The sequence below is a fragment of the Bemisia tabaci genome, chromosome 4, assembly GCF_918797505.1.
Source record: "Bemisia tabaci chromosome 4, PGI_BMITA_v3".
Lineage (NCBI taxonomy): Eukaryota > Metazoa > Arthropoda > Insecta > Hemiptera > Aleyrodidae > Bemisia > Bemisia tabaci.
This window is the reverse complement of record NC_092796.1, coordinates 397,065-409,525: the sequence shown is the minus strand read 5'-3', so window position 1 is coordinate 409,525 and position 12,461 is coordinate 397,065. Positions and strand designations below refer to the sequence as shown.

General features: G+C 38.2%; 1 protein-coding gene across 1 annotated transcript in view; it reads left to right on the top strand.

Moving 5' to 3' along the window:
- LOC140224405 (kinesin-like protein KIF19) overlaps positions 1-12,414 on the top strand; it is a 62,979-nt gene extending 50,565 nt beyond the window's left edge. Inside the window, exons 3-4 of the mRNA XM_072299109.1 lie at positions 10,182-10,292; positions 11,700-12,414. Coding sequence (XP_072155210.1) covers positions 10,182-10,292; positions 11,700-11,915 — 327 coding nt within the window. The 3' untranslated portion in view covers positions 11,916-12,414. The remainder of the gene's footprint in view (positions 1-10,181; positions 10,293-11,699) is intronic.
- The last annotated feature ends 47 nt before the right edge of the window (positions 12,415-12,461 follow it).

Genomic DNA, 12,461 nt, shown 5'->3' with positions numbered 1-12,461 from the left:
AGAGTTGAAGCATCTAAGCTTTTTTTTGGGGGGGGAAGGGGGGTGCGGGAGCAATTTATTGGTTAATGCTGATCACTTTAGAGCATTTTTTGTTTGAGACTTGATAGGGGATATACAATTTTTTGAGAAAAAAGCATCATCACGAATATTTTTGCCTCCTCCTGCCCTTCTCCACTAAAAATTTGGCATATATTGATCAAATTGCTTTGTAATAGCTTTTAAAAAAAATTCAATCTCAACAACCCATACGCCGCGCCGTACTGCCGTCCATAGTAAAAACGCCGTATATCCATTCGATATTTTTTCGGATTTTTTTCTGAAAAAATACTGTTTTACCAGAAAACTAGCGAAAATCATCCTTCATTTTTTCGAGTCGATTTTGGCATGCCATTTAGAATTCAAAATTTAAAAAATGAAGCCTGGTCACATTTGGATTTTCTTGTATTGTAGCAGTACGCGTGGAAGAGAAATAATACGAAATATGTAATGGAGTTATGACCTTTTTGTTGTGGGCGGCAGCATACGTGCCAATTATCCCCTCAAATTCAGAGTATATATGTGCTTTTTCAGTAGTGCGCATCAAAAGGTACCCAGTTCTAAACAATAGTCTGCAACGCTGCAATGCATGACTGTCAAGCGTGCTTGGACCTTGTTATTACGCTTGAAGCTAAACAGGGGCCACCGGAAGAGGGAATTTCAGTTGTATTCAAATTAGAAACATGTAAGTGGGTCAGCTTTAGGAAGAGTTAGGTCAGGTTAGGCGTAAGAGTTTCATGATGAAATCAAATTAAACGTCAGATAGTTTCTATAAATCCAGCCTTTCAAAGGTGCTAGGGCGGTTTCAAGTGTTTTGACCGGTACAATGAATCAAAGCTGATATTCCTGGTTAAGAAATAAAGCAATTTTTAGCCCTTCCGACCAACAATCTGAGATCTTTACAATCGAAGTTAATTGTTTATATTAAAGATCTTTTGAGATTATTGATTTAAGCTTTTGATTCCTCCAATTTTATGTTTGATAAAACAGTACAATTATAGACAACTATTTTACTTCAATATTAACTCGCCCGATGTCCATTTGTTTTGGCTATTTGGATCGCATTTAGCAAAAAGGAGCTATCGCAATTGTAGTGTTTTCAAAGTACTGTAACTTCTCCTTTTTTAAACAAAATACTTAATATGAGTACAGTATTATTATATACTGAAATAATTTCCTCTAAATTTTACAGTTATTTGGTGGAAAGCCAAAACTAGTTTCTGTTCTAGGAGATTTTTTAGATTATTATGAAAAAGCAACATTTTTACAACATTTTAATCGCGCTGGTTCGTTTGCTAAATGCGATTCATCTTAGGGTGGACCAGATGACACTGAATTTTTGAATTATGACTCATGTTTTCTTATCACTGCAAAGTGGTCATGTAGGAGCGCGAATTGGTAATCAAGCGTTGGGTCGCATAGGTGTAACCTGCAGGTGCTTCTTGGAACAACATGATCTTCACCTGTATCTATGATTGGTATTTAGCACTCTTTCCCCTGACTTTCTGACCAGTAAGGGAAATGGGTCAAAAAGTTTGCGAAACAAACTCATCAATATTACTTTCTTGTTGCAGAACGCACTTTGTAACACTTTGGCGGCATTATGGTATATCCTTTTTTTAAAGGTCTTTGGCCATCGTTTTTAACAGGATGCGCAGAGCCTATGATAGAACCATTGAATCAGCATTACAGATACTATTATACGTAGTTTTACCCGTAAGTCAAATGTACACAGTATTCCATAACTATATGATCAGCAAAATGAATATCCATTAAAGTAAATCATACAAATTAAAATCATACTCTATAATATATCATTGGTTTTGCATAAATGACGTGGCTCAGCTTACTCATGATGCGCCAGTCAACAAGGAAAAAAAATGTCTTTACAGCCGTGCTATACTAGAATTCTGTATTAAATATTCAGTTTTTTCAGCTGAAACTGCTTTTGCAGCAATTCTACAGTTTCTGTGGAATTTGAAAACAAATTCCACTGAATTCGTTATAAAAATTACTTCTCCCGCCTCACCGTGAAAACATGTATCGGACAAACCAATGGCACGAATACTTTTTTCTGAATTCAGCTGAAAACAGTAGTTGCCTAGTACAATGCTGACCTTATCTAGTTTTGAGACATTCATTTTTGTATCTTGTGTAGTCACTGTAAATACAATATTTGCCATGTTGAATTGCTGGAATATTAATGAAAGTTGTTTTTTATTGTTACCAAAATCATCATATTCCCGGGCTTGAAATAAAATGTATATTTTTTTAAAGGATTTCTGACTGCGTCTGAAATATTTCATATTACTAAAGAAAATATAGCTTCTGGGTTCCTTTTGCATATAATGCAAATAATTCTCTTTGTGAGAAAAGTGTGCAACTGTATCTATCAAAAAAAAAAAAAAAATTGAAATTGCAACGGATGTAGGCACTTGAGGCTAGAGAATTTACGATCACGCGAGAGAACTCAAGCTTTGACTTCTTCAATTTTTTTAAATTTTATCCATGTCCCTCACCAATCTCGTTTTTTCATAATATCAGCAAAGTTAAGAGAGGATACTCGAGATAGAGTAAAGTGAGATGGTGAGGTAACGACTGAAAAGTTAAGAAGTTGAAACACGTACAGTCGCACAACTATGGCGTGGTTGGACGCAGCGACACTTCAGAGGAGCTTTTCTCGCAGTCCATAATCCAAGGAGGTAACATTTTCTCTGCGAGGTAGTGACGCGTTTGATTAATATAACTCTAAAAATTATGAGTTTCCTATTTTTTTTTTATTTTTTTATTTTTTTTTTTATTTTTTAAATAAAATAAACACAATTTACATAGTATGATCTATGCAAATAGTCAAGATTTCGAATTTTTCTAAAAATATAATTTGTGTTTTTGATAAAAATAAGAACAAACAATGAAAGGACTTAGTAAATGGTACAACAGATTTTTCAAACTCATCGCTTTCAGTTTTAATTTTATCACTATTTTTCCGTTTTTTTACTTGATCTAGCGTCATCTGAAAATACTTTAGAATGTGGTTTATACCTCAGGTATTGAGGATGTAACGTTACACAGCCACTGTTGATTAGGAAAAAAAAAAAAAAAACGTTTTCAACACACAAACGATAACTCAACTGGATGGACACTCTATTTTTAGACCCCAAAATCCCGAGGGTCATGACAAAAATGAAGTCTCCTCATTATATATCAACGGTGTAAGTCCGCAATCGCATAACTCGGTTTGCGACGACGCGTCGTAGACTTCCTGTCATACTTTATTTTGTAGACAGAAAACTACTCAACGGCAATTCTTCAAAACTACCGTGATATTTCTTCTCTGTACGTGAAGAAAATTCTGCAAAAACTTCAAGGAATGATGTCAATAATTTGTTCTCCTTTAAAAAAATAATATAGAGGCGGAGATTTTCAGACACCGCAAACGAGTTATGTGATTGCCGATTTACACCGTCGATATATTTATCGTCAAACGTGAAGGTACTCAAACTGAATAAATGAAAAGACGTGTTACGCATACTCTCAGCTCTATATAAAAGAGGACAAATACTTGAAAACTTCATCAAGGAGGCCGCAAGGAAACTCCATTGTGCTTAGAGCACGAAAAAAGTAAAGTGTCAGAATTGAACCTTTCTGGTAAACTAAATCCGCCGTGACTCAAGAGTAGATTTGGTGTACAGATTTACACTTTGCCCCGTTTTTCCTCTTTTAGCGGCCTTTATGGCAACGAAATATCCACTTGCTTTCACTGTAGATGCGTGATCATCATATTTCGGTTTTCCTGTGAATTCCATTATTCCTTTTCTCCCCCCCCCCCCCCCCTCTTTGTTCTCGTGTCACACTTGCATCTCCTGCGGTTGGAGTATTCTTTGATTCTCTATTAGACACGAGGCGCAAGCCAAGGTAATTTGTTAATAAATCATTAGCTCAATCAACAAAGCGTCTTTTAGACAACACGGAAGAGCCGACCTTCGCCGCGGCATTCTTGATCGTTGTCGTCAAACGCCCCCGTTGAAAACTTTAAATTTGCCATCGAAGTAACGGGGGAAGGATTGGCTTGGCAACGCTGTATAGAAGCCATGTGCCCCTGTCTCGATTGATCAGTTTAATGTGTTTTAAAGACACGCCACCCTCTTCACACAAACACGTCGCCGAGACGCGTAAAAGATTGAACGGAAGTCGACCTTCATCTTACCTGCGCTTCAAAGGTTGTAATAATAGCCTTCGGCAGGAGGATCCAATCAACTGATTTCTCCTCATCTCCTTTCTCAGAGATGAGAAGGAGCCACGAGATTATTCCAAGATGGAGAAAAGTGATTTTCCTTAGTAATAATTATGTGCCCTATAGACTGAATGGGTCAGTTACACGCAGGAGATATAGCCAAATACATTTACGCTTTATGGGTAAAATCACACGAAAATCACGTTGGGCATGTTAAAGCAGTCTGAAATCCATTCCTTAGCTCGAAATCTGCGTCGTTTGTAACACGCGTCTTCAAGTTTCTCGCGTCTGCGGGCAGGTTCTTTCAATCAGGACGATTTTTTGAGCCAAACTCAAGGCGTACACAACCTTCGTATACTCCTTGTTTCATTTCTGCCTCCTCCATTTTCAGTCTGATCATAACCAACGTTGCATGAACATTCGGACGTTGCCAGCTTTTCTGATACAATATGAATTCACTGGATAATTAGTGAATTTTACCCCTCGAATATTTTAATGACATTTAATGTGTATTTTTTTCTTGAGTGTCTTAAAAATTTATGAAAATTGTCCGTGACTCTTGTCAAAAATAAATGTTTTATCAGGTGAAATATTGCGACGATCAGCGACTTATATAATTTTAAAAGATGTTAACGGAGAACCGGACCAGAACTAGGTCAACCTAATGGAAAATTAAAATATTAAAGCTACTCACTGGTTAGAAAGGTTTTCTATTAAAAACCGACGCATTTCAGCCTACATCTGCCATCACCTGGGACGCGACACAGAGGCTTATATGACGTTTCCTCTTTTTAATGCAGTAATGCAGAGTCGAGAGAAAGGGTCAAGAGGTGTAGACAGTCAACACTTCCGGGTATTGATGAGAGGTGGAGTGGTGAGAAATCAAAGCCAGAGCTTGATTAGCAACAAGTCTGATGACGATTTACGTGGTGATTATGGGGGTGGAATCTCTAAGCAGCGACCGACAATTTCATATGCGCTTAGCAAGTGTGCACCACATTTGTCAGATCACTCTAAAAATCACCCTGTCGCCCCGTATAACCTAATATAAAGTATTCAAACTTTATTGGAGAAAAGCATAACCTCCTCATGCACTTCGACTGCAACTGCACATCGTCCCGATCATTATCTTGTGACGCCCACCCCGCGCCTTTTCTAGTCGCGTCTGTCGATCGCTGCGATTGATTTACCCCCGGAAATGGACGCCATTAAAAGGTGGCAAAGATTCATGAAATTTGAATTCGTGAAAGTGCACGTGAGATATTCTCGGCATATTTTCAGAATTTAAGAAAGAGCATACAAGTCAAGTTTCAAATCTGCAGGTAGCCCGCCCATGTAATTGATTGCAAATTAAACTCGTATTGAATAAATCCTTTTATTTATACATTTACCATTTATTTCGTAACATGTTGGTAGAATATAAAAGCATTAAAAATTGAGTCACGAGCCAAAAACTAGAGCCATTTTGGGCTTTTTTATGTGTTCTTCAGCGAAGTGGATACCCCGCATCTTTCGTTTCATGTCATTGGGCGCCATCAGTGATAGGTTTGTCACATGCAGTTGAGCGATATACATCGAACCATTCTCATTCTTAGCATTAAATGATGTTTCATCATTTTTATATATATATCATTAATATAAACTTCGAAGGATTCAGACTTTCAGCGAATCCACCTTTTTCTATTTCACTCGGGAGGTTGCCGGATTGTGCGATAAATGTGAATATTGTACATGGGTTTGAAGCAACTTATCTGGCAACAATGGAGTCTGCGAGGGACGAGAGGCTGCCTTCCTGGGAAAACCAATGATTTAGCCAGAAATGTTATTAAAACAAATTGGTGCCGTTTAAAGCATCAAATGTAGTCTAGGGAAAGCTATTTTGAAATAATAATTGTGAATGGATACACATGCTCCAAAAAAGGAAAAAATGAAAGGAAAAGGAAATGAAATGAGGATATAATTACTTATCGAAGCCAAATATCACTCGCGTATGACCGGGGTTCCATGGGGCGCAGCCCCTTGACTAGCCGTGACGGATACGCGAAGAGCGTCCAGAACGGCTAGCACAGCTGTAGAGCTATTGGGATTGTTTGTAGCATTTGACTACCTAAACTAGAAAATTGACACCTCAGGATTCAAGAAAACTAATTGCCATCCTCTTTCAACATACTATAGAACGTAATTCCGTAAAAATTTTAAAGTAAGTTTGAATAATTGCGCAGAACATAGTGCGGTCAGAAACGCATATTAGCGTCTACAAGATCGCAAGAATACTTCGCGCATTGCGCCAAACAGTGCGGTTGGCGAGAGGCGCATGTTAGCGCCTACAAGCCCGCAGGAAAACTTCTCGCATTGCGCAAAACGGTGCGGTCGGCCGGATCGGCGAGAGGCGCATATTAGCGCCTACAAGGTCAGAAGAATACTTCACGCATTGCGCATATCAAAATGTATACATCATAGTGATCAAATGTTCAACTACTCAGAAAAATGGCTATCACTCAAAAAAGCCGAATATCACTCGCGTATGACCGGGGTTCCACGGGGCGCAGCCCCTTGGCTAGCCGTGACGGACGCGCAAAGCGCGTCCAGAGCGGCTAGTATATATATATGTATATATCGCTTTTACAGCGCTCTTTGGCGCTTTACGACGCCTAACCGCCACAAAGCTCGGTCTTCCCACAGGTCATCGGGGAGTTGACACTCCCTCATCTCGTTTAACACCCCCTGTCGCCAACCTCTCACTGGGCGTCCCCTACGTCTCCTCCCAGGAGGAACCCAATCAAGCATCTTTTTTGGCAGCCTCTCTTCCGTCATCCCATTGACATGACCGGACCAGACAAGTTGTTTGGTCATGATGTCGAACACGATGTCATTTTCGATTTCCATTATCTGACGTACTCTATCATTACGGACCCGATCTCTCCTAGAAATTCCTGCCGACCTTCTCCAGAAATCCATCTCCGTTGCTCTTAGCATATCCTGTGTCCGTTTCTTCATCATTTTTATACGAAGTTAAAATGATCTTAGTTTTATCAGGTGGCTTATAATAATTCAGATTGCAGTATAAATCTGCAACGTTAGATGGCTGCGGCGAGGTAATATGGACGTATTTCTACCAAACGGAACTATGTGCATTATGATGGCGTGAGCCCTGTTATGCCCATATTCTTATAAGTTTCAGGGCTCATATCTTTATGCAAATAGTTCCGTTTGACAGAAATACGTTCATATGTGCTCCTTTTTCACATTCGAACCGTCAAGAAATTGTGAATATCGAATAGGCAAATTCGACTGGAGTCAACGTGAATACATCAGACTTTGCATAACTCGCTGCTAAGTTTACATTTTTGGTAGAAAAAGGTTCCGACTTGAAAATGTGAAAGTACATTCTTCATAAACGGGGAAAAATTCATGGAAAGGCATGGTGTTGTTTAGTACTCCGCAGAAAAATTCAAATGTGAAAAAGAATGAGGTAACACGATGCAGGCAGACTGATTCTGGCTAAATAAGTCTGAATGATGAAGCTATTAAATTAGAAAGACTTGGCTTTGACAAAAGACTTTTGGGCTTTTGGGCGGTGGTTCTTTGGCAGCACGCTTATTAATATTTATGGCTACGACTTGAATATTTGCCGTCAAATCATGCTTTTGTTATACCCGTAACCCGTTGTCTTAAAAGACGGGAAAAAAGAAAAAAAAAGAAGAGAAAAATAATTTCTTCACGCTCTGGGAAAATTGTATGTAAAAGGCTTGGCTTGATCAGTTGAACGCCAAACCTTCAGCTCATCGAAATTAATTAATATTTCATTCGCAACAGTCTAGCGGTAGCTTTTATTATTCACGAAAAGTAGTTTCCCTGAGTGGGTCTTAACCATTGTTTCTCTTACACGAGGTCAACCTTGTCTTGGTGCGTGTTCTTTTTTGAGCAATATTTTCGTCTATCATGGTTTAAAAGCACGTGCTTCAATTGCGGCACTTTTATACTCCACATATCTTATGTTCGGTTGGGAGAAAACCAAATAGTGTGTTAGCACAAGTTATTGAAAAAAGTGGCCTGTGTTTCACAGTTATATTCTTGAATTTGTAGCAAAAAAATAATTTATCTTTCATCAAACAGATTTCTTATGCTCATACTGTATCCACCAGCTCTTCGTTTTTGAATTTTGTGGAACGCGTTTGCATAATTTTGACCAAAATTAGCCTAGCAACACAAAATGCGTCACCTCATTTCCCCTCAGGTTACATTTTATTCAAGGAAACTATCAGACATTTTGTCTGGAAATTGCAAAATGCTCCAACTCAAAAGAAAATCAACGGAAATTATCATGGTCACAGGTTTCTTCGATTTTTGTTTAAAAAAAAAAAAAAAAAAAAAAAAAAAGGGCAACGCAAAATACAAATAAGCTGACTTAGGTTAAGTTCCTCCATTTCTCAACGCCAAATAAATACCTTTGAAGCCATTTAATGACTTGGGTTCGAGTCTTCCTCGCGGTGATATGCTCGAAAGTATTTTTCTTTCGCATATCTATGCGAAAAATGACTTAATTTGTAAATAAATGTATTTAAAAGTGCTTAACGATGCAAAATCAGTAACACTTTGAAAAAGAGAGTTAGGTAGTTAAAATAATTGTTGCAGTTAGTTCAGAAGCTTTTTACAAAGTTGATATCACTGCATTTCCTCAATTTATCGAGTCTTATTCAGGCAGGTTGCCTCATTTCCAAACATTTGGCGCACTTCAATAATTTTACACACTACTGTATTTCAGCTGCGGCTAAAAAGAGTAACTTTCATTATTATGGGCAACGAAGGGAAAAGAAGGGCCCTTCAAACTTGAACCACTTACCAAATATAGGTGAGTCAAATGTCTGCAAGGGTCAAGGAGTTAATATGTAGGTGGAGAGGCGCTGTTGTTAAAATGTTCGAACATTCAGGCACTAAAGCACGGAAAGGATGCCACAAGCGCATCAAAGTGATGGCAATTTGGCGATCCTGTCTAGAATAATAGAGACGCTACGAGGGTCGTAGACCTTGGAACATTTTATGAGGCCGTCAATTTCAGCGATTTCCGGTGTGTCAGAAAAAATATATAAGGTGAAGGAGCTCACGAATTCCACGCAAACATCGCTCGCCTATTTTCTCATAATAGGTCCGGGCAAATATGAGAATGAATGAGTGGAGCGTCTGGTATCTGCAAAATAAACTCATTAGAGAAACGATACCCATTCACCCCGCGTTTTACATTTTTAACTCATTCTACCCGTTCCTTTCTCTCCACTTTTATTTACTTATTGATTCTTTTTCGCCCCTAATCCGAATGGTTTTATCAAAGTTATTTAATCCGGATGAAAGAAAAATACGATGCCTAAATTAGTATTAAATATGATCTTCATCACCCAAACAAAGAATGTTAGATTTAAGCAACCGTGTTCCTATTCGCTAATGTTGGTGCCAGTTACCCATATGTCTATATTATGTGAGTTTTGAGAATAATATAACAGTTTTCGCAAGATAAAAACCCATCGATTCTGAAATCGCTGAACCACGGATGTAGATTGCGTTGTTTGAAAATTTCCGCTCATATTTCATTATATTAAGAGAATACTTCCCGAAATATTTAGAGGATATTCCTTGAAAGAACGAAGGGAAATTAGAGAAATTTTCTCGGAAAACAGGAATCAGGTCCTCTCTAAGATACGTAAATGTAACAGGAGATATACGACATCCCAAACCTAGGAGAAGGATTTGGTAGATTTGCCAGCGGTATGAATTTTGATATTGACGATTTTCTTAATGGGAAATTTCTGGGAAATTTCTGGAAGTTTCATCGTCAAAATAGCGTGCTTGTCACCTAAATCTGTTTCAAAGCTGATCAAGACTAAGGAGTTGAACAGAATTTTTTTTTTTATTTCAGACAATAATTGTAGAAGAATCGGAGAGGGAAAAAGAAGCAGCCTTGCGTCACAAACGCAACGGTGAAAAACATTTCATTTTTGATCACGTTTTTGGGGAGGACGCCACTCAGGTAAGAGCAGTTAAACATAACATTGTAATTTTATTACGTGCAAGTTTAGTGAGAGAAGAAAGTTCATTCAAAGGAAGGTACTAATTAGCCCTTTGATGCCGAAGACTTTTTTATCACACCAAGTCTTAAGTCGGGTCACATTGATCCTCACTTGAATACATTGATTTTGATAGTTTTTGATGTAGAATCTAGAAGGGTAGAAAAGGCGGCACGATCACGTCTCTCCTATCTTCGGCTGTTTTGCTCACAAACGGAACCAACACAACATGGTCACATGGAAATAGAGCAAGGGAAAGGATGCGCTTTGATGACGGCCGGCGCAGAGATACAACTATTCGTGCTCGATGGATGTCCGTGTTGTATTTGCAAAATTGAAGGCGCGATAGCGCGAGGCGTGTCCTCGTAATGCTCCGCTTTATGCTGCCGATCAGATGCCGATCAGATTCGGAAAACAGGTTGAAAGAGAGGCGCGGAATCGCGGATACGTATTTGCTACCTTTGTCTATGTCGACACACGATTTTCGCTTTTTTTAAAATTTGATGTCTCATTCTTCTTTTACGAAGTATTTGTAGACCTATATCTAAACTTCGTGAAAATCGGCGTTACACAACCCGCGGTCAACGTACTTTTAGCAAGCCTCGGGTCAACTTGCCCGACGGCGCCGGCTTGGTCATCTATAGGTTAACAAGATCTTAATTAATAAAGGAATCTTTGCTTGGATTGTTTCTCTCCATTTTTAACATAAACATGGGTTTCAGTAAGTTGTTCAAAGTATAATTTGCGATTTACATCATCTCTTGGTAATTTAAACCTCACCAATTGACGAGGTGAGCTTATCGAAAAAGGAATGTTATTTAAAATAGGAAAATACTGTAATTTGGCAGCTTTAAATAGCATGAATTTCCCGTCTATCATCTGTGTCTCTATTTTTTTCTTTTTATTGTATGTGTCGCACAGGGTGGTTTTAAATTTCCAAGGAAACACCCAGGTCTGTAGAAACACATTGCCTAAGAACGGACTGCATTAGGAAAATTTAGAAGAAATTTCTCTAGAATGTCTCTCACATTATTTCCTCTCGGATTTTGGTTTTTAAGCAGAGCAACAAACACGCTACTATCTTGGTGATTTGATTTTTAATAACCGCGGAAAAATTTGAATCATGTTTTGAGATACATATATATCTATTGCTTATTTCCAGATTAATCAATAAAATATACGAAGAAAGACAAATTAAAATTCAAATAGGTTGCTTTCAATAAAAAATGTCCTTAAATTCTCATAATTTATAAAACATCCACTTCACTTAATTTTACCTTACCTGACAAAATCAATCTAGCAAACTACTTCTCCTACCACTGCTATTTTCTCCTTTGATGTATCGCAAATTAATTGTCTACATTTTTTAGGAGGCTGTCTACGAAGCCACAACAAAACCTCTAGTCCGTGACGTGCTATTAGGGTACAACGCCACCGTTTTCGCTTACGGCGCGACTGGCTCTGGAAAGACTCATACAATGGTCGGTCACCCTGGCAAGGACACCGGTATCATGGTCAGAGCCATGAATCAGCTCTTCCAATTCATAGAAAAACGACCGCAGCAGTATTCAGTAAGAGCATTTTAATAAATATCATCCCTTAAAAAAATACAAATACATATATTCAGGCAATCCATGGTGCATTTCTAATTATATTAATATCTTGGCTTTGAATTCTGGAAACCCATCGTGAAAAGGTGTTGGGGCTCGTTTCTAAGGAAAGTCTATTGATGCGTGGATGTTGCACAAAAATACAAAACTGCCACATTTCCTCAAAGAAATTGTCTCTGCCCTACTTATTGTAGGTCATTTCATTTGATATACTCATTGAAAAGTCGAAAGGTGCTTTCAGTTAGGAAGCTATGCAATTAGAACTACTCAACTAACTGTTTCATGCATTTTGGTCTCTAAGCAACTTTCTTTCAACGAGGTCAGGTGTGAGGAGTATGTACAAGGGAACGATTACAACATAGTACCAAATCAGCCGGTATTTTATAGGTATGAAAGCAATTGATTTAATGTCGTAAGTACTTCATGAATTTTAAATATACATGCAACCCAACAACTAAATTCCTTCTTCTGAAAGTAAATGCATAGTTAAGAGCCGCCTGCAATGCAGGTAAATTTTATTTT